Source organism: Dasypus novemcinctus, chromosome 18 (assembly GCF_030445035.2).
Source record: "Dasypus novemcinctus isolate mDasNov1 chromosome 18, mDasNov1.1.hap2, whole genome shotgun sequence".
Lineage (NCBI taxonomy): Eukaryota > Metazoa > Chordata > Mammalia > Cingulata > Dasypodidae > Dasypus > Dasypus novemcinctus.
This window is the reverse complement of record NC_080690.1, coordinates 77880834-77903239: the sequence shown is the minus strand read 5'-3', so window position 1 is coordinate 77903239 and position 22406 is coordinate 77880834. Positions and strand designations below refer to the sequence as shown.

Here is a 22406-nt window from a genome sequence, read left to right as displayed (position 1 = left end):
TGACTGTCCAAGGGCGGGCATGGCGGGCTCATAGCCGGGATGCAAAGAACAGTTCTTTCTCAACAAAGTGACCAAAGTGAGGGGGAGAAAACCCATTGCTCCCTGGTGCAAGGGCTTCCCCGAGGCTCAAGCTTCGAACCTGACCATCCTGGTTTCCACCGATGGCTATACCCGTGTGACCTTGGGTCACCATCTTGGGGCTGTTTTTAAAGGTCAGTGAATCCAACTAGCAATCTTAAAGAGAAAACCGAATGGAGCCATGAGTGAGGAAGGCGAGTTACAGCAACGCTACTATGAAGTGGTCGTACTATAAATACTGAGTTAACATCTATTCAGCCTGACCTAGAGTGCTTGACGTGGGCTGAATTAACAGGTACTGCTGTTTGTCCTGATGATAATTAGGTAATTTAAGAACGACCCATCTAACCTTATTCTGCTACGGAAGGCCGAGAGAGCTGGCGGGAGCCCCTTCCAGCCGATCCCCACCCCCGCAGGCGGAGACGTGTTTGAAATAAAGTTTATTGAAGTTTCTGTCGATATTTACATATGATACACGGTAAATAACAGAGCCAGGCCCCCCACCCCATCCCCCTGCCCCCCCAATGCCCCCCTCCCCCAGCCTCGTTAAAAATCGCTGCGTAAAGACAAGTTAACTGCGGCGGACCCCCTCCCCCCTCCCCCCTAAGATGCAAACTAAAAGCTCCCGCTCCCCCCCTGCTCCCCTCCCCCCACCCCGGGGGCCAATCTGGTTCCGTGTACGACACTGTGCTACCTCGCCCCTCCCCCCCTCACTAAGGGGGGTGGGCGAGTTCCTGGTGTCCTCTTCCCCAAATCTGTCCAAGGGGGCGGACGGGCCCTGGAAAGAGGCCAGAGTCGGGGGTCTGAGATGGGCAGGGGAATTTCAATGAAGGGTGTGTGCCAAAAAATGGAAGACTTCGAGGTTTGGGGGGTGTCGACCCCCGCTACTGCCCCTTCCTCCCCCGACGGGGCCTCGAGGGGGAAGAGGCGGGCACAGACGTGGGGACGGCATCGGGGCGTTTCCCCCACCCTGGGGTCCCTACCCCTGTCGTTCGGTTTGCGGAGCTGAACGCACCTAGGGGGCTGGACGAGGGGAGGGGGTGGGGAGCGAGCGAGAGAGGAGGTTAGAGGAGGAAGACAGAAAATAAAAGCCGAGGATGGCAAGGAAAAGGCGCTACAAGCCCCTAAAAGGCCGGGAACCTTCCCGAGGCAAAAAAAAAAAAGGGGGGGGGGGAAGCAAGGGGGTCTCCCAGAGGAGGAGGGGGCTGGGCCGCAGGGGAGGGGAGGAGAAGACAGGGCAAAGCAAGCAGCTCCCACCGCCCCGGGGCGCCCGCTAGGTCGGTGGGCCTCGGGGGGGGGGGGGTCCTAGGCCAGACGCCGAGAGGTGCGGGGCGGGGGGAGGAGAGGGTCGTGGGCGTTCCGGGCGGCTGCCGGCACCTCCCCAGCCCAGTGCCCCCGCGGGGGGGCGGGGGGCCCTCGGGGCCCGGCCCGGGCGCACGCGGCAGGGAGGCGCAGGGGCCGGGGGGCCCCGAGGGCTCGAGCCGGGGTGGGGGGACTGGCCGGCGCCCGGGAGGGGGTCGCTCTGAAGAGGGCGGGGCCACGGGGGAGGCGAGGTCAGGCCAAGGCGCCCGGCCGGCGGCGGGGGGCGGCCGGGGGCGCGCGGGGGCGGGGCCTCAGCAGGGCGAGGTGGAGATGTGCAGGTGGTCGGGGTACTTGATGGCGGGGGGGTAGTTCTGCGTCATCTGGATGGAGACGTCGCTGGAGATGTCGGACGGGCTGCGGCCGCGGCGCCACGCCTCGGGCTGCAGGAACTGGCCCGAGTAGTCGGAGCAGTCGCTGAGGCGCGGGCGGTAGAAGGCCGGGTGCGGGCGGTACATCTCCTCCTCCGCGTAGCGCTTGGTGAACAGGTACACGGACATCACGCCCGCCCCCTGCGGGAAGGCGCGCTCAGAGGCCTGGGGCGGGTCCCCAGGCCCCACCTACCCCGGGACTCCAGCCCCTTCCTCGCTCAGACCTGGAATCCAGGCCCCAGCCCTCCTCCCTCAGACCACGAGCCCAGGCCCCCAGGCCCTCCTCCCTCAGACCAGGAGGCCAGTTCCCCAGCCCTCCTCCCTCAGACCAGGAGTCCAGGCCCCCAGTCCCTCCTCCAGGCTGTAACCCCTCCTCCCTCAGACCAGGAGCCCAGGCCGTAGCCCCTCCTCCCTCAGACCAGGAGTCCAGGCCCCAGCCCCTCCTCCCTCAGACCCAGGGGTCCAGGTGCCAGCCCCTCCTCCCTCAGACCGGAAGCCCAGGCTCCCAGCCCCTCCTCCAGGCTGTAACCCTTGCTCCCTCAGACCAGGAGCCCGGGCCCCCAGCCCTCCTTCCTCAGACCAGGAGTCCGGGCCCCCAGCCCTCCTCCCTCAGACCAGGAGTCCAGGCCCCAGCCCCTCCTCCCTCAGACCCAGGGGTCCAGGTGCCAGCCCCTCCTCCCTCAGACCGGAAGCCCAGGCTCCCAGCCCTCCTCCAGGCTGAGGCCCCTCCTCCCCCAGGAGCTAGGAGGAGACAGCCAGCCCCACTGTCTCTCACCACCCAGGAGTCGGGGCCCCTCCCACACTCCGGCCCAGGCCCCACCAGTCGGGGTCACCTCTTTGAGTAAGAAGGAAGAAGCAGCGAAGGCAAAAGACCACCCGTAGCGGTAGTGGAAATACTGCTCGGAGCTGCTGGGCCTGTTCATGACCTCGTCGTTGATGCTGGAAATGTAGAGAACCAAGCCCACCACCAAGGAGAGGCCTGGGGAGCAGAGGGGGCCTGAGTCCGCGGAAGCCCCCTCCCCTCCCACTGCCCTCTCCTCCGCCGGGCTCTGTCCTGGATAACTGCCACCTTTTGATGCCCCTTGTGTGCTGGGCCCTGGCCAGGTGCAGGGCACCCGAGGTGCATCCACAGTCCCCAAGGCCCTGCCCTCGGGGGCTCGCAGGCAATCAGGGCAGCGCTGTGTGGACGTGGAGCACAGTGTGCTGTGGAAGTCCGGAGGAGGGATGGACCCGCCTGGGACAGGGGCAGGGGAGTCAAGGGCAGCTTCCAAGAATGGTCCTGATCCCAGTACTAGAGGAGGAGTAGGGGTACACGGTCACGCCACTCCTGGGAACATCGTGGGCAGAGGCTGGGGGCGGGTATCGAGCTGACCCGGGTGGTCAAAACACAGGCTGCAGTCCGAAGAAATGAGGCTGGAGAAGTGGGCACGGTGCCGCGGGCACTAGGGAGCCAGGGAGGGTTTGGAGCAGGGGGTGGACAGGGCCAGATCAGGGTCTAAGGAGATCCCTCGGGGGTGGGCTGGTATTGAGAAGAGGTCGGAGGGGAGACCCTGAAGTTGTGATGTTCCGGGAGCAGGGGAATAAGGCCTGAGCTGGGCTGTGGGAGAATAGCAGCAAAATCAACAATAGTAAATTATTATTACTATAGCAAGACTTGTATGGTTTTTGCTCTGTGCCAGGCACCATTCTCAAAAGTTCATATATGAATTCACTGGAACCTCACAACAACCCTTTGAAGTAGGTACTGTTTTTCTTTCCAGTTTCATTAAGGAAGTAGAGGCAATGGAGAGAGTGGAGAAGAGAGGTCTGATGTGAGAGTTTTTAAGAGGTCAATGTCATTTCCTCATAACTAATTTTTCTTCTAATGAGTAATCATGTCAAGCATAAGGCCCCTGCTCCAAATTAATCGAACTAATCCTTACCAACATCTTCCCCAGAATACTGCAAATGAACATTTATTTGTGTGTCCATCAGGCTCAGAATAAAATCCAAATTTCATTGCCTTCAACAGGGACCTGCATCCAGTCCATCCACTGCCTGTTTTTGTACAGCTCATGGACATAGAATGGCTTTTATATAACTAACTGGTTGGGAGGAAAAATCAAAATAATACTATTTTGTAGTATATAAAACGTTTGTGAATTTTGTTTGACAGTTCCTCAAAAAGGTAAACATAGAGTCACCGCGGGACCCAGCGATTCCACTCCTACAAGGAATGAAACCATATGCTCACACCAAAACGTGTAGCATTATTCAAAATAGCCACAAAAAAAAAAAAGCGGAAGCAACCTAAATGCCCATTAACTGATGACAGATGAACAAAATGTGGTCTCCCCATGCAATGGACTGTTACTCGGCCATGAAAAGGAACGAATTACTGTTACATGTGCTAAAATATGGATGAACCTCAGAAGCATGGTGCTAAGGGAAAGCCAAGCATAAAAGGCCATAATATACTGCTTGCTTCCGTTTATATGAAATGTCCACTAATCCACAGAGTGAGAAGGTAAATTAGGAGTTGCCAGAGGATGGACAGAGGGGGGAATTGGGGCTGACTGCTAATAGGGACGGGGCTTCTTTTTGGGATGATGAAAATATTCTGGGATTATAGAGCAGTGACGGTTGCACAATCTTGTGAATATATTAAAAACCACTGAACTGTACACTTTTAAGGGGCTAATTTTATGTTCTGTGAATTTTATCCCAACCTTTCAAAATACATGAATGTCAATTTTCAGCGTCCATAAAGAATTACATTGGAATGCAGCTGTGCCCATCCATTTACATATTGCCTATTGGCTGCGTTTACGCTTCATCGCTAAAGGTGAGGAGTTGTGACAGACTGTGGACCACTGCGCTGAAGATTTACTGAACTTGCCCTTTACAGGAACAGTTCGTGGATCCCTGGGGTAAAGGTCCACAGGATCTGGCCCCCGCCCACCTCCTTTCTCATTGGTCTCCCGCCTGGCTCTCTCCCTCTTCCTTGAACACAGGAGCTCTGTCCTGCCTCAGGACTTTTGCACAGGCTGACCCCTCTACCTGGAAAGCTCCTCCCCCACGTTTCACCACGTTCCCCTCCATCCCTTCACTTAGCTCTCCCCTGGCTCATCACTGCTTCAGAAAAGACTTCCATGGCCTCCGTGTGCTGCTGTTTTTTAAACTCTCTCAATGCAGTGAAAACTATACCGATATATATAACAAAACCATGTGGGTCCCAGAAATCCCACTTGTAGGAATTCACCCTGAAGGGCCCCCTCCAAATATATAAAAGTACGTATGTGTAAGCTGATTCACTGCAGCATTATTTTAAATGACAAAATATTGGAAACAAACGAAATGCACTTTCACAGGGGATTGGTGGGATAAGCTATGAAATATTTGCACAGCAGAGGACTGTGCTGCTGTCAAGAAGAATGAGGGAAAAAACACACACACAAAAAGAAGAGTGAGGAAGAGCTCAACAAACTGTTATGGGGTCACTGATATACCAATAAGTAAAAATGTAATGTGTGAAAGAGCATACAGGATACTACCTTAGGGGTAAGAATGAAGGTACATAAGAATACATATGTATGCTTATTTTTGCCAAAAGAGTCATAGAAAAGAAGATAAATGAATGAAATTGATGACCTACCTACAGGAAGGAAGAGGTAGAAAAAGAGTGGTATTTCTCTGAGTACATATTTTTTTTATGATTTTGCCTTTTGGGAGCCTGCCAATACTTTGTGTATTCAAACCTAAAAATCAACAAGGGTAAGGGAAAACCTAAAATTAAATATATACAGAAATTCTAAGGAGGTACTAGGAATTGAACCCAGGACCTCATGCGAGGGAGGCAGCGCCCAAACTACTGAGCTACATCCACTCCCCTAAACGTAACTTTAAATCAAGTGAATAATGTCATCACAGGGAGGGGGTATTATTCAAGCTAAAATCCAAGTAGTGTTTGAATACAATTCTTTGATTATACAGCTCAGTCTAAAGACAAAAAGATCTGGGAAGAAACACCGAACCTTCCTTACTTTACTAGGTTTGTTGTGGGGACTGGTATAGTTGCAGCAGTTCTGAAATTATTTTGTGTGCATTGTAAGATTCAGCAGATAGGTAAATATTTTTATGTTTTGGAGCACAAACTTTCTCATTCTGAAAGGAGGGAGATGCAAATACAGAATGGGGTAAAGCAAGGAAGAACCCTATGGTGCTGAGGTATCAGTATAGCCGCTGTTGTTTAAATATATATAGGGAAATGGATATGGCTCAAGTGACAGAGCATCCACCTACAACATGGGAGGTCCAGGGTTCAAGCCCAGGGCCTCCTGGCCCGTTGGTGAGCGGGCCGACACGTGGCACTGCTGCACACAAGGAGTGCTGTGCCACGCAAGGAGCACGTCCCGCATTGAGCCACCCCGTGCGAGAAAAGCCCACCCAGGAGTGGCGCCAAACACACGGAGAGCCGGAGAGCCGACACAGCAAGATGATGCGACAAAAAGAGACACGGATTCCCGGTGCTGCCGAGCAAGCAGACGCAGAAGAACACACAGCAAAGGGACACAGAGAGCAGACAATGGGGGGAGGAGGGGAATAAATAACAAAATAAATCTTAAAAGTGTATCTTTATAGTTTCCCAGCTTTGTGTCCGTTAAGGGCCTAGAAGCTATCACTCCCCAGCAGCAGTGAGTGACCCTAGCACCCACATCTTGGTCACTAGTATCACCCCCCAATAAAAGGAGTTAGGGCTTCCAGAAGAAATGCCTGCTGTGAAGCCAGAGGGAGGGGCAGTAAAGCTGCTCCTGAAGTATCTTACTGGACCACTAAGCAAGGAAACATTGAAAAAACAACGGGGAGGGAAGCAGACTTGGCCCAGTGGTTAGGGCGTCCGCCTACCACATGGGAGGTCCGCAGTTCAAACCCCGGGCACCCTTGACCCATGTGGAGCTGGCCATGCGCAGTGCTGATGCGCGCAAGGAGTTCCCTGCCACGCAGGGGTGTCCTCCGCGTAGGGGAGCCCCACGCGCAAGGAGTGCGCCCCGTAAGGAGAGCCGCCCAGCGCGAAAGAAAGTGCAGCCTGCTCAGGAATGGCGCCGCATACACGGAGAGCTGACATAGCAAGATGACGCAACATGAAGAGACACAGATTCCCGGTGCTGCTGATAAGGTCACAGAAGAACACACAGCGAATGGACACAGAGAGCAGACTACTGTGGCAGGGCGGGGGTGGGGAGAGAAATAAAATTTTTAAAAATCTTTTTTAAAATTCTTTTAAAAAAACCAGTGGGGACATGTCAAGAAAGATGCAGAAATCAGCTAAAAGGGGTTCCTCATGGTGAGTTTTGGGACAATTTGAGCATGAGAATGAAAAATAAAAGTAATGGCATATATCACATTGTTTAAAAAAACAAAACAGGGAAGTGGACTTGGCCCAGTGATTAGGGCGTCCGTCTACCACATGGGAAGTCCGTGGTTCAGACCCGGGACCTCCTTGACCCGTGTGCAGTGCTGATAATGCGCAAGGAGTGCCTGCCACGCAGGGGTGTCCCCCATGTAGGGGAGCCCCACGCACAAGGAGTGCACCCCATAAAGAGAGCCGCCGAGCGCAAAAGAAAGTGCAGCCTGCCAGAAATTGTGCTGTGCACACGGAGAGCTGACACAACAAGATGATGCAACAAAAAGAAACACAGATTCCCGTGCCTCAGACAACAACAGAAGCGGACAAAGAGCACGTAGCAAATAGACACAGGAACAAACAACTGGGGCAGTGGGGAGAAGGGGAGAGAAATAAATTAACTAATTAATTAAATAGTTTAAAAAAACTTGAGTCCATAATGATATTTTAAAAATATAAATAAATAAAAGAGAAAGTTCTTCTTTTCAGTAGCATGAGAATTCATAAATGTAGATAGAATAACGGAATTAGAAGAAAACACTGTTTGGCAACCCTGGAAGTAATATTAGATTCAAGCAGGAATCATCAATGGATTCTAAATCACTGGGTGACAGGATCTCCCAGTAGAATATCAATTCACTGCAAAGGGATTAAAAAGCTTCCTTTGTAGTGATGAAACTTGGTGAACACACCCTAACCAACTGACCTATTTTAACATCACAATTAATGGGGCAGAGAAAGCCACCTCTTCATTTATGTAGTGTTCCTGCTGAAAATGTGTAATCTGAATCCACTTCTGAGGACACTTTAGGACATTGTACGAAATAACGGCTGCACTCTTCAAAAATGTCAATGTGAAAGATTTTTTAAAAAGCTGAGGAACTGTAAAAGATGAAAGAAGACTAAGGTGAAACAAGTACATGCAAAGTGTGTTCCTAGATTGGATCCTGATTCGGGGAAAGAATGACTATACAAGAGAGTACAGGGACAATTGGCAAAATTTGAATATAGGCTGAGTATTAGTTATAGTATTGTATAAATATTAAACTTCTGAAATTTATTATTGTAGCGAAGATATATACAAGAAATGCACTTGTTCTTAGGAGATACTTGCTGAAGTATTTAGGCTGCAATATACTTTCAAGAGGTTCCATATATATTTGTAATATGTAATTGTATGTGTGCACTTTGTGTATATGAGAAAGACAAGAAAAAGAGGGAGGGAGGAGGGAGGAGAGAGAGATGGAGGAAGAGAGAGGAGGAAGAAAGGGAGAAGAGAATGGGAAATGTAGTAAAATGTTTAAAAATTGTTGCATCTAGGTGAAGGATATGGGAGAGTTCATTGTATTATTTTTGCAATTTTTCTGTAGGATAAAACTTTTTCCAAAACATTTTAAATAAAGTAAAATAGGTATCCTGTGGAGGACTTTCTTCAAGGTGCCCGTGTCACTCTGCAAATTACTTAATTGTAAAGAGAAAAACGGGGAAACGGATTTGGCCCAGTGGTTAGGGCGTCCGTCTACCACATGGGAAGTCCGCGGTTCAAACCCCGGGCCTCCTGGACCTGTGTGGAGCGGGCCCATGCGCAGTGCTGATGTGTACAAGGAGTGCCCTGCCACGCAGGGGTGTCCCCCGCCTAGGGGAGCCCCACGCGCAAGGAGTGCGCCCCGTAAGGAGAGCCGCCCAGCACAAAAGAAAGTGCAGCCTGCCCAGGAATGGCACCGCCCACACTTTCTGTGCCGCTGACGACAACAGAAGTGGAAGCAGACAAAGAAACAAGACGCAGCAAACAGACACAGAGAACAGACAACCGGGGGAGGGGGAGGGAATTAAATAAATAAATAAATCTTTAAAAAAAAAAGAGAGAGAGAGAGAAATGTACCTTTAAAAGGAGCTGTCTGACAGACAACACCTTTGCCAAGCAATCACACTTTGTACCAATCATAGTGGGACAACCTGACATTATTTTCTATCAGAGATGATGTGATATAAAGGACATAGCACAACCTCTGAATTTTCTTGCCAAAAACGTTTAACCTGAGAGGAGTGGGTGTAGCTCAGTGGTTGAGCACCTGCTTTGCATGTACAAGGGCCTGGGTTCAATTCCTGGTACCTTCTAAAAAAAAATCCTGAATCTGATCAAGCCTCTAGACATAACTTCCAGGTTACAGAAAATACAGAGAAAGAGAAGCAAATTAAGCATTACTATGAGGAAACAAGCAAACAAATCCAGGGTACAGGATAATTTACAGGATGTCCTTTCCTGCAATCTTCAAAAGGATGGTGACGTGGATCAAGCTGACAAACCCTAAACCATTTAACATCTCAGAAAGAGAGACAACCAGACATCATGTGTGCCTGGTGGGGTAAGGTGTGGACAGCATAACCTCCACATGATGCGTTCCTGACCAAAAAAAAAAAAAAAAAAAATCAAACCTGAGTCGATCAAGCCTCCTAGACCTAATTTTAAGTTTACAGGAAAATACAGATACTAGAGGAACATACTAAAAAGCCATGACACAGAACTGTGATGAGAAGAATCCCGAATATGGGAATTCTGCCTGACGAATGACCAGACTTCAACAAATAAACGACAAGAAAAAACGAAAAGGAGAGAAACTGTTATCAATTCAAAGAGCCTTCGGAGATCTATCAACTAAATGCAATCTGTGAAATTTGGATCTTGAGTCGCAACAAATTAACTGTAAAAAAGGCATTTATGAGACAAGTGGGGGGAATTTGAACACTGACTGGATATTAGATGAAATTTAGGAATTATTCTTAATTGTTTTAAGCATGATAATCACATTGTGGTTATGTTAAATAAAAGAATGCTTATTTCTCAGAGATATACTGAAATATTTATGGATAAATGATATGACATCTGAGACCAGATTTAAGTAATCCAGTGAAGTGGAAAAGGGGACATGGGGATAGGATTAAATAAAAGATTAATCACATGTTGATAATTATTGAAGTTGAGTGAAGGGTACATGGGATTTCATTAAACGATTCTTTCTGGGATTTTTCTGTATATGTAGAAATTTCTATAATTATAGTTTAAAAGTCAGAATTGTCATGTAAAACATGTATTAACTTATATCCTCATGTTTTTGTGAGTTTGTCAATAAAATGAAATATTGGTATAAAAAAGCGAGTATTGTCCAAAAAAAGTGGGAAAACTATTCTAGACAAAAAGACACTTAACCAAATGCAATGCATGAGCTTAGATTGAATCCTGGTTCTGGGGGAAAAACAACAAATGACATTTTGAAACAACTGGGACCATAACATAATAGGTCATATTATGGAATTACTGTAAACTTTCTAGATATGAAAATAGCATTGTAGTTATGTAGACAAATGTTCTCATTCTTAAAAGATGTGTACAGAAATTTTTGGAGATGAACTGTGGTGATGCTTGCAACTTACTTTCAGAAGGTAAAGCAAAAAAAAGTGTGTGGTGGAAGAGAGAGGGAGAGAGGTGGGGGAAGGAGATTAAAAAGTATGTCAGGGAAGCGGATGTGGCTCAAGTGATAGAGCTTCTGCCTACCATATGGGAGGACTTGGGTTTGATCCCTGAGACCTCCTGGTGAAAAAGAAGAGAAGCATGACTGCGCAGCAGGCCAGTGCCCACGCGAGTGCCTGCGTGGTGAGCCAGTGCCTGCACGAGAGCCCGCGCGAGTGCCTGCGTGATGAGCCAGTGCCTGTGCGAGTGCCCACGTGGTGAGCCAGTGCCTGCACGAGAGCCTGCGCGAGTGCCGGCGTGATGAGCCAGTGCCCCGCACAAGTGAGTCATGCAGCAAGATGATGAGACGTATCAAAGGAGAGACAAGGGGCGAGTCAAGGTGAAGCACAGCAGAAACCAGGAACTGAGATGGCACAATTGACAGGGAACCTCTCTCCCCATCAGAGTTCCCCAGGATTGAATCCCAGTGAATCCTAGAGGACAGAAAATGAGAAGAGAAGACAACACAGACAGCAAAAACAGCAGGGCAGGAGGAGGGGAAGGGGGGAAATAAATAAACCTTTAAAAAACAAGTATCCCACACACAATATTCATAGCAGCAATATTCACGATAGCCAAAAGTTGGAAACAACCCAGGTGGCCAGCAACTGGTGAATGGATAAACAAATTGTGGAGTATACACATGATGGAATATTATGCAGCAGTAAGAAGAAATGAAGTTGTAAAACATATGACAACACAACATGGATGAACCTGGAGGATATTACGTTGAGTGAAGCAAGCCAGACACAAAAGGAAAAATACTGTATGATTGCCATATTATAAACTAATTATCTTATGTGAAATATAAATATATTATGTAAAATATGAATATGGGTAGAATTGCATATATAAGACTATTTTTCCTTGAAGCTGAAAAATGTAAGTTTTTACTACACAATGTTAATATCAGACAAAAACACATTATATTAAGTGGAGGAGACCAGATATAGAGTACTATACATTGTATGATTCCATTTATATAAAATGTAAATATAAATCAACTCATAAAGATGAAAGGAAATTAGTTGTTATAGAGGTCTGAGGAAGAAATGCTAAGGGTTTTACAGTCTTTCTTTTTGGAGTAATGAAATTGTTCTAAAATTTTTAAGATGATGAATGTACAACATTGTGATTGTACTAAAAGCCATTGATCATACACTTTGGATAGAATAGCAAGAAACAGCAGCTATGTACAGTGGGGGAAGCATAGAGAGATTGAGAGGTGAGGAATTTTCTTGTTTGTCTGTTTTTTTGTTTATTATTATTATTGAAATAATGAAAATGTTCTAATAATGATTGAAGCAATGAATGCACAACCATGTGATTATACGAAGTACCACTGATTGTACATCTTGGATGAAGTGTATGCTTTATTATTACGTATCAGTAAAATTGATTTTTTTAAAGTATGCCAAAATGTTAACAAGTGTTATATTTAGGTGGATCTGAGTAGAGGAATGTATACTAGTGTCCAATGCTTTATTCTATAGACTTGAAATTTAAGAAACTGGGGCAATTGGAGTAGGATCACATAATGACTTAACCTACTTTATTTTTCTTCATAGCATTTACCACCACCTAACATTATACTTCTGTTAATTTTTATCATGTATCTCTCCCATCCTCACTAAGAGGTAGGCTCCCTGATGCTAGGACCTGGTCCATCTTGTTCCCTTTTGTAGTCCTAGCATCTAGCACAATATCCAGCACATAATACATATTAATTGAGTAGACAAAGACCCTTACAATGCAACTGGAACTTTTTTTGTTTGTGGAAGTACTGGAGCGGGGATTAAACTCAGGACCTCATATGTGAGAAGCAGGCGGTCATCTGCTTGAACTACAACCGCTCCCCCCTCAATCCCCTATAAGAATTAATCTTTCCTTGCTCTGAACTTCCATGGCACTTTCAACTTCTAATACTCTGTAACAGTTTCATTCAAGAAGAGGGAGCCCGGGAAGTTGTGCACGGTGAAAAGGCAACTGAGATCTCTTGAAAGATGAGCGGCTTATAGGAAAGGGATGGTGAAGGGAGACCAGAACCCCCACTCACTCAGGTCCCCAGGTAGCACACAGGGAAGTCATCTTGACCCCCACCCCCACCCACCTTACCTGTCATGGGTGAGCAGTCACCAAGTCATGTCCATTTGACTTCCTGAATCCCTCATAACTCAGAACTCCCTTTTCCACCCTCAAGCCCCCTGCCCCTCTCAGGCTCTTTTCTCTATGCACAAGGGCTCCAAAATCAGCATTTCCCTGCCTCAGATATTGGTTCTCTCAAAAACTCAGACCAGATTCTCACCCTCCCTGGTCAAAACCCCTCCTTGTCCATGGGAGAAAGTATTTGTTCCACAGCCTGACATTCCAGGCTGTCTATGAGCTGGTTTCTGCTGACATTTCGTGCCTCACCTACCACTCCAACCCTAGACTCGTGGGTCACGTTACCGCTCTGAAATAACAAACAAACACTACCCGTGTGCAAAGTCAGGAGTGGGGGTTGTTGAGAAGGAGGAAATGTTTTTCGCAGTAATTGCAAATGATCTGAAAACAATGTCAAAACAGAAGTTATTCTTTCTCCTTCCTGGCCATTTCACAGTCGTTCAGTTTCTCCAAAAATAACCTTCTTTTCCCTCTTCTTTTTTTTCCTTCCTCCTTCTCCCCCTTCCTTTCTCGGCAATCCAACTCTCCCCCTCCCTTTCCTCCTGACTACATCTGCTTCAGAATTCTTAGAGCACAGTAAGCAAGAATCACCTACATTCTAAGCGGAGTAGAAACAATCTGGCTTTAGAACAAAGAGGTTTCAGAACCATGGAGAGCTGCACAGCCTGCCTCAGAGGGTGCTTTCTAGGGCCTTGAAGCATTCTGTGAACTCCCTCTCCATGTAAGGCACTTTCTTTCTTCTTCTGGAAAATCCCCCCATCACCCTTTCAGAACCAGCTTAGATGCTGCTTTCTCTTGGAAGTCCTCGGCGGTCCCTCCCACCTTCCCCACACCACCCTAATGCGTCCTTCTTTTTCCCAGAATCCTTATCATTCAGTTCAATGTGTACTTTGTATCAGCAATTAATCTGCCTTTGCAGTTGCCACTGAGAGCTCAAGTTTGAAAAGGTCCCTGTCCTTTTCTGGGGGAAGGAGACAAAACAAAGGAGCAAGGTAACACTAGCAATAAGTGGTAAGAGGAAATATATAAAATAGGTGATATGGTAGATGATATAGTGAGGCCAAAGCAACATTAGGTACTGTTTTCGGGGGAAAATAACTGTGGAAGGAAAATATCGAGCCGGGAGTTTAGTGGTTTTAAAGGAACAGGAGGCCAGCATGACTGCAGTTATAGGCAAAGGGGAGCAGAGCACTTTAGGATGTGAGGGCAGAGACCTGAGCAGTGGGCAAATTGGAGATGGCCTTCGAGGCCTGAGAGAGCAGTCTGGATTTATTCTAAGTGCGATGGGAAAGACGAGGTGGCCGAGTGGTTAAGGCGATGGACTGCTAATCCATTGTGCTAAGTGCGATGGGAATCTGTTGAAGGGATTTCAGCAGATGCGTGCAAGCTTTGGTTGTGTCGGGGGCTGTTCTGTGATGTCTGCATCTGGGCTCTCTTTTGGAACTCAGATGTGTCTCCGGAGCCCAGCACAGAAGCTGGTATGTAGGATGGAAATTTCTGATGAGCAAATGAATGAGTCGTTTAAGGATCAGGGGTTAAGTGGGGCGTGCATGGGGAGCTGGCTGGAATATGTAAACCATTGACCATGTGGTGCGGCAGTGCTCCGGGGTGTATTCACCACGTGCAATGAATGTGCCACAGCGATGAAGGAGGTTGTTGATATGGGAGGATGGGGTGATGGGGGTGGGGAGTATATGGGGACCTCAACTTTTTTTAATGTAACATTTAGAAAAAATAAAGAGAAAAATAAATAAATTATAAATAAATAAAAAGAAAACCAATGCCGCTTCAGGCTTCCCCATCTCCCACCAGCCACATCCGGCCAGGTGTCCAGTTCTATTGATTCTTCTGTGGATGTCCCTCTCCCTCACAGCTGACCAATCCTCTTTATCCTCACACCCTCAGCCCCAGCTCAGGACTTATATGCAGTTGTCTGGACAGTTTCACAAACGTTCTCCTCAGCTTGCCCCTCTGCAGCCTCTTCCCCCCTAGTCCATCCATAACACAGGTCTCTGGGGGATTTTCACACTCAGCAGTTACCCTGAATTTCCCTTTCCCAACCACCATTTACCAAGCCATGGACAACTGCTGTCTCACTCTCTCTCTCTCTGAGCCTTGGTTTCCTCATTGAGAACATGAGGTGCTTGGACCAGATCATCCCACTCTAGGTCTAAGGTATTAGACTTATTTCTTGCCCTACCTCTCCTGACTGGTGGGCCAGTACAGTAGAGTCTGGGTTGGAATACTGCTCCTGAAACCTCTGAGTTCAGCTGAGTGTTTCCTCAACTGAAAGGTAGAGATAATAATCACACCTATCTTATTGGGTGAAAAAATGAAAACAATTTTTGCATAGTGCTTTGAACTGCCCAACCCCTGGCATTCAATAAAGTATTATTATTATTACATTTATTTGCCTGCTTGTTATTTTTAACCACCACTTGTCGAGCACTTATTTTATGGGCCAGCAGTTGGCAAACTATATCACCTGTGGGACAGCCAAATTTGGCCCTCTGTCTGTCCTGGTATGGTTTGCAAGGCTAAGAATGACTCTTACATTTTTAAATGCTTGAAAAAAATCAAAAGAAGATTCCTATTTCATGACATGTGAAAATCACATGGAATTTGATCTATATCATCCATAAGTCAAGTTTTACTGAACCCAGTGCCCATTAACTTATGTACTGTCAATGTGGCTTTCACACGACTGGGGCAGGGCTGAGCAGTCGTGTGGGAGAATATATGACCTGCAGAGCTTGACAGAGTAACCATGTGTCCCTTTTCAGAAGATGTTTGCCCATCCCTGACCAAGATTTGTCCTCCCAGCAGCTCCACCAAGGGAGGCCCGAGCTCCATCTGCTCACACAGTCAGCAAATGGTGGTGGCAGGATTTGAACCTTGGTCTTTCTAGATTCGCAGCATGTGCACCCCATGACCTTGGGGTGGAGAGCATAGGTCGTAGTGTGTGAAGTGAACTCAAAAGGAAAGAGTTCGGCAGTGGGATTCCAGGCCAAACATCACTCTGTGGTTACTCAGGGCTCTGGTTTCCAGTGCTGGCTGAAATACTGGACCCCGGCTTCACCTTGACAGTCAGCTCCTGTGGCAGTGGTGTGAGCACGGGTTTTGGGATCAGAGCACCCTTGACCGCAACCCCAACTCTGCCGCTGACTAGCTGTGTTGCTTCTTTGAGCTCCTGTTTCCACACCTGTGGACTGCAAACAATGGTGCTTTCCTTACCATGCTGTGGGTAGGCTGAATAATAGTCCCGGGTGCTACCTCTCCCTGCCCCACTTTCTCTCTCTAGGCCACTATTTTTCCAACTGAAGTGATAAGACCTTTCAGCTCTGACACTCCAGCATCGTGATATTCTACGTGTCTTATTTTAGCTCGGTGTCTGGCTCCACATGCCGTGATTCAAGTTTGCACAGAGTTTGCACCCTGGTTTCCCTGGAAAAGGTCTTGTCAGGTTATGCTGAAGGCCCGGGGGAGGCTGAGCCTAGAGAAAGCTAGGTGAGGAGCAGCGAGGAAGCTGGGGGGAGGGGAGGGCTGAAGATTCATCTTCAAGTATTTGCAGCGCCAGCTTGGGAACGAGGGAGCAGAGTGCGGCCCCCCAAGAGATAGAATGGAGAGGAGACCTACACCGGGTTTTATTTTTTTAAATTTCAACTTGAATGAAAAGGACTTGAATTGAGTTTAATTAAATTTGTTGAATTAATTTGAATTGAATTAAAATTGAGTCAAAATAAATTGGGGTTAGTTGGATTGGACTGAGTTAAACTTGATTAAGCTGAGCTGAGTGGCTTGAATTGGATTGACTGAGCTGACATTCGGAGGAGGGTAGCACTTCCCCATTCTGGAACTCCAGACACTCAAGCCCTCTGGCACCAGTTTTCCTATTTTATCAAGAGAGGAGTGATAATAACTCCTTAGTAGCAATGTTATGGAAAGTGTTTGTGATCACACATGCAAAAGAGCCTTGTACCTCAACATGGGGGAAAAAAACTAGAAACAAATACTGAACTCTGGACATGCATGGTAAAGCATTTGCGATGAAGCGTACTGATACCTGCATTTTATTTTAAATGCATCAAAAAATAAGACAGATTGATGGATGGTTAGGAATATAGATAGATGGACAGATATGGGATAAGCAAGTCTAGCAAAATGTTTATGACTAATTCTAGGTGGAGGGTATATGAGTGTTCACTACAAAATTCTTCCCACTTTTCTGTTTTAAAAAAATTATAATAAAACATTTCTCAGAAAATAAAAGAGACCTGTAAACTGGAAATTGCTAAAATATCAGTAGTGGTTAAAAATACAGCCTCTGGAGGCGAATTGTGTGAGTTTGAGTCTCAGCTCTGCCTCTCACTAGGTGTATGGACTTGAGCAAAATGACTTCATCTCTTTGTTTGTTCCCATATCTGTAAAATGAGGCTATTAATAGTATTTACCTCATAGGATTGTTGTATCAGAACAGAGCCTGGTACATAATTAGCACCCAATAAGCATTAGCTGTAATTTGGTCCTCACAGAGAAGGGAAGTGGGGCTCAGAGAGGTTCGGTGACTCCGTCAAGGTCACAAAGCAAGGAGGTGGCTTTCTAAGGGGAAGGGGGGCCCACAGGTTCCTGGGACTGGATATAGCCCCGGGCCCATGAGTCCCTTCTTTGGGCTCACCGGACAGGATGAAGAAGATTCCAGAAACGAAGGCCAGAATGGTCCTCTGTGGGCGGATGTGGCCGATGTTGCTGATGACGAAGGCGGTGAACACCAAGAAGAGGCTGACCATGGGGAAGGGGGTGGCGGTGCGCACTGTCTCTGGGGAGGGGCAGGGAGAGGAGGAGGTGAGGGAGGAATCTCCCTGCGACACTGGCCCATTCCCCTGACCGCTCGCCTTCCAGGGCCGCCACCCCTTTGCGGGGTTCCGCCCCTTTCCTCTGACTCCTCCCCTTTCCCTGATACCACTAACCCCTTCCCTCACCCAGGCCACACCCCTGGATGGGCCCCACCCCTTTCCCTCTGACTCCTCCCCTTTCCCTGATACTGCCACTGCTGGCTCCTCCCCTCACCCAGGCCACACCCCTGAGATGGACTCCACCCCTTTCCTCTGACTCCTCCCCTTTCCCTGATACCACTAACCCCTTCCCTCACCCAGGCCACACCCCTGGATGGGCCCCACCCCTTTCCCTCTGACTCCTCCCCTTTCCCTGATACTGCCACTGCTGGCTCCTCCCCTCACCCAGGCCACACCCCTGGATGGGCCCCACCCCTTTCCTTCTGGCTCCTCCCCTTTCCCTGATACTTCGACAGCGGACTCTTCACCCAGGCCGCACCCCTGGGTGGACTCCGCCCCTTCCCAAGGGTTCCGCCCACGGCCCAGGCCCGTCCCTCAGTCCTGGCCCCTCCGGCTTAGCCGATGACCCCGCCTTCTTTCGCGCCTCCTCATCTCCCCTTTGAGACTCTAGCCCTGCCCCTTCTCCAAGGACCGGCCGGGGATCCTGCCCCTCGTTGCCGAGCCCCGCTTCCTCTCACTCAGAATATTCTCCGTGTTTTCCGTCACCAAGTTGATCTCCGGTTCAAGGAAATATTCCGAGGCCACACAGCGACCCTTCTCCCGACCTGGGAGGAAGATGAGAAGGTGAGAGCAGATGACCAGAGGCTCCCAGAGTCCAGAAGAGCTACCAGTGGCGGGACAACAGTGGGGAGACGCCCGGGTGGGCAGAGGAGGTGCAACCCAAAGTGTATGGCCCATGCTCCTCTTTGGGGGAGAAGGAAGCTCCCCTTGGGAGCTGCCCTAGACCTCCTGGGTGGCAGGGGACAGGCCTGGAACCCTGGGTCCCAGGCGAGGCGGGGTCCCTTTGGAGGAGAGCGTCTGGAGACCAGCAATCCTAGGAGGCACCTTGGAGGCCGCTTCATCCTGCCCACTCATCCCTGGAGTTGTCTAGAAACAAGGTCTGGACCTAGATCACCGATTCCAGGCAGGGCTCCGGAGCTCCCGGAGGCTTGGTGACCCGGAGCTTGTCTGAGCCTTGGGGCTCCTACGTGCAGGGTTAGAAATCTGGGCTCCAAGTTCCGGAGCTGCGTTAGCACCGGGGGTGCAGGACTCCGAGCCCTGAGGGTGGGGCTGTGCACCGGGTCTCCCGTGTCTCCAGGAAAGAGACGGTACCCGTCTCTGGGTTTCTGCCCCTGAGGCTTGGGCCTGCGGATAAGGGTTCTGGGGTCGCAGGCAGCTGAGTGGAGGGCAGGCGAGGCCTGTACCTGCGAAGAAGCAGACCCGCCAGAGGCCGGCGTGCAGCGCCATCTTGACCTCGGTGGTCTGGTTCTGCGGCAGCACCGTCCCCTCCTCCATGTACAGCCAGTAGTCCGTGCTGACCGCGATGCCCACCAGGAGCAGGCCGCAGGCACCGAACACGCTGCTCAGCAGGGTCAAGGCGCGGCTGCTGCAGTGACTCATCCTCAGCGGCGGGGGGCGCCCTGCGGGGCCTGGAGAGGCAGGAACCCCCGGGGAGACCCATGAGTCCCCAACTCCATGCGGCAACCCGGGACACTGGACCCCATCCAGATACTCCAACCCCCAAACCGAAGCCTCCCTCCCAACGCTGACCTCTGTGTCCTGGCCCAAGACTGCCATCATGACCCTGGACACTGACCGGGATATCAGAGACCCAGAACTGGGTCCTCTATTGGTGATATCTGTTTTCTGTCCCAGGACCCCAACCCTGGGCTCTGGTCAGAAACTTCAGCTGTCGACCCTCAGACCTGGGACTGGACTCCCCAACCCTGACATCTGGATACTGACCGGAGCACTGACCCCAGATCCCCAAAGCCAGAGTAAGATTTCCAGCCCTCATCCTTGGCCCAGAATCAGAGCCCTAACCTTAATTCCAATCTTGTGTATGGCCTGGGGTCCCAAATACCATTTCTCTGGCCAGAAACTCCAATTCCAGATTCTTGATCCCAAAATCAGGCTTCCCAACCCTAACACCACACCCTGAACTGAGTCCCCAGCAATAAACTCCAGAGTCCCTAATCCCAAGCCTGACCCATGATCAGAGACCTCAACTCTAGTATAAGTCAGCCCCAACCCTGCCTCTGCCCTCACCCACAATTCTAACCTTGGACAGCAGCCTCCACCAAGGGCCCTGGCGTCCACTCTGGGCCAGGACCTAGCCAGGATCCTACCCCTATGTACTGGACCTTGGCCACCGGATGCTGAACAACTTGACCCTAACCCAGACCACCCAATTCGGATTTCATGCCCTGACCTGGGAACCTGACCTCTTTTTGAGGCTCTGTCTCTGAACTGCACATTCTAGTTAGAATTCCCCAAACTGGGTCACTAACCAAGGATTCCTAACTGCATATCCTGGCCTCTTGACCACAGAGTGACCTCAGACCCTGAGCAAAACCTCTCACCTAAGTTTAAGTCCTTGGGCTCTTACTCTGATCCCTAATATCCAATTCTAATATGAAGGCTTTGACCCATGACCTTCCAAGGCTGATCCTGTGCCCTGACCTCAATTTGGAACCCCTATTTGAGATTGCAGCCCACAACCCAGATCCAAGGTTTGAGAAGCTTAACTCACCCCTTCCCCTTCAGATCCAGCCAGGCCCCTGACCTGGCATGCGGGAATTCCATCCCAGGCCATGTACCCCAGAACAGTGGGACCCAGTGACCTGGAGCCAGGATCATGGTTGGAAGACTCTAAAATGCCAAAACCATGACCTGGGGGTGTCCCTCCCCCCAACCCAATGTCCCAAACAGAGCACCCCAGTCAAAAAGGAACTCCCTCCCTCAAACCAGGAATCAGTGCTCTGGACCCTAGAACCCCAATCAGGAAGTCCAGAACCCTCCACTTCCTCCATGGGCTCCACAAATTCCCTACCAGAGACTCTGAGCTCCAATTTCCCACGCTGGAACGTCCAATCAGTCTGTCCTCAAACACCCAATTTGGAATCCTGATCTCCCCTAAAACTGGGCCCTCAAAGCAAGAGCTCTCAGTCTTACAGCTGTGGCCTTCCAAATTCCAAGCAAAAACCTAAGACTCCAACTAGGGGGCTTCTCAACCCAGAACTCAAAGACCCCAAATCCTCTACCCACAAGCCTCATCCCCAGCCAAGAACTTTCCCCCAAACCACACAATCCCTGATTCAGGGAACTCTATCCTATATCTCAACCCAAGACCTCTAGGTCGCTAAACAACGGTAGTCCCATCCATCATCTTTCTAACTACGAAATTTAAAACCCCCAAACATCCCCTTAACAATCCAACCAGACAGAAGATTCACCTTCCTTAACCAGAGATCTGGCAGCCCTGAAACACCCTAACCAGGACCCTGGAGTCGAGACAGCCTCCACTCCTACCCAGCATCCCCCCACCCCCTGGAGGGCCCCGGGGCCGGCAGAGGTCTGGCCAGCTCTCCTCCCATCCCCCGCTGGTGGCTCCAAGGCTGGACAGCCAGCTGCCTGCTCCTCTCCCACCCGCTCAGCTCGGAAACAAGCACCAACCCCCGTCACCCTGACCCCTTAGCCCCAGGGAGCTGCCCTCAGCCACCTGCCCCTCTGACACCCCCACACCCCCTTGCCCACGCTCACCCTTCTCACTCGGCCTTTGAATCCCCTCTCCTGGGTCAGATTCCTTCTCACTCCAAACCGCCCGCCTAGCTCTCCCCACTCTCCCGCAGACCGCCCTTCAGCTTACAGCCCCTCCTCCTTCTGGACCCCCCCCCCCCCCCAGGCCCGAAGCTTCCTTCTCAGCCTTTTTTTTTTTTTTTTAATCTCGGCCTCTCCTGGATCCTGGCATTTCGAATCCCCCGGGTCCCCTTCTTCAAGCCCCGAGGCTAAACTCCACCTCCCTTCGATCTCTTCGGCGACGTAACTCCCCCTTTCAGGGGACCCTCTCCAGACCCGCGTCCTGCTCTTACCCGGCCCAGACCCTCCAGCCTCCTGCGGGACGCCCAGAACCGCCTCCCCCCAAGGACCCGGCTGGCGCCCTCCCCCGTGCCGAGGGTCTCTGAGCTCTAGACATTAGGAGCGTAGTTTCCCCGCTCCGGGACCCTGGGACCCCCTCCCCGGGATTCCCTAGGCCCAAATGTGCCTCCGGCCCCCGTGGCCTCCGGAACTCGGGCGTCCTGCCCGCCGGAATCCCACCCCCTGAGCCGCTCGGACCCCTTTTAGCCCCAGCCCCGGCTCCCGGCCACCTCGTGGGGCGTCCCCCCGCCTTCCAGGACCCTCCCCTTGCGCTCACCTCGCTCAGGGCTGGGCGGACGCTCCGGGCCGCGGGCCCCGCAGCCGCATGACCGGCCCCGCGGCTTCCCCCGGCCGCCGCCGCCGCCACCGGGGTCGCCGGTGCCCGCGCCCCCAGCCCCGGCCCCGGAGCCCGGCGTCCCGGCCCCCTCCCGGCCTCCCACCCCCCACCCCCCGCGCCCGCGGCCTCACTCGGCGGACGGAGCCGGGAGCAGGGACCGGCGGCCGCTCATTGGCTGCTGAGGAGGAGGGGAGGGGCGGGGAGGGAGGGGGAAAGGATGCGGAGAGGGAGGGAGGCA

General features: G+C 50.4%; 1 protein-coding gene across 1 annotated transcript; it reads right to left on the bottom strand.

Moving 5' to 3' along the window:
- Positions 1 to 630: 630 nt before the first annotated feature.
- On the bottom strand, positions 631 to 22192 carry CACNG7 (calcium voltage-gated channel auxiliary subunit gamma 7). The gene is made up of 6 exons (XM_058280780.2): positions 22109 to 22192; positions 19119 to 19343; positions 18393 to 18479; positions 17538 to 17678; positions 2642 to 2787; positions 631 to 1949 (listed from the first exon to the last, which is right to left on the bottom strand). Exons 2-6 carry the CDS (start codon positions 19312 to 19314, stop codon positions 1692 to 1694), a joined length of 828 nt encoding a protein of 275 aa, XP_058136763.1. The 5' UTR covers positions 19315 to 19343; positions 22109 to 22192; the 3' UTR covers positions 631 to 1691.
- Positions 22193 to 22406: the final 214 nt, after the last annotated feature.

Bases quoted from the DNA above. Each gene is read 5' to 3' on its own strand.
- CACNG7 (XM_058280780.2), bottom strand. From the start codon at position 19,314: ATGAGTCACTGCAGCAGCCGCGCCTTGACCCTGCTGAGCAGCGTGTTC. The intron at 2,788-17,537 runs GTGAGCCCAAAG...TCTGCTCCCCAG, and splicing joins AATCTTCTTCATCCTGTCCG to GCCTCTCCTTGGTGGTGGGC. The intron at 1,950-2,641 runs GTGACCCCGACT...GCCTTCCCGCAG, and splicing joins CTTCCTTCTTACTCAAAGAG to GGGGCGGGCGTGATGTCCGT.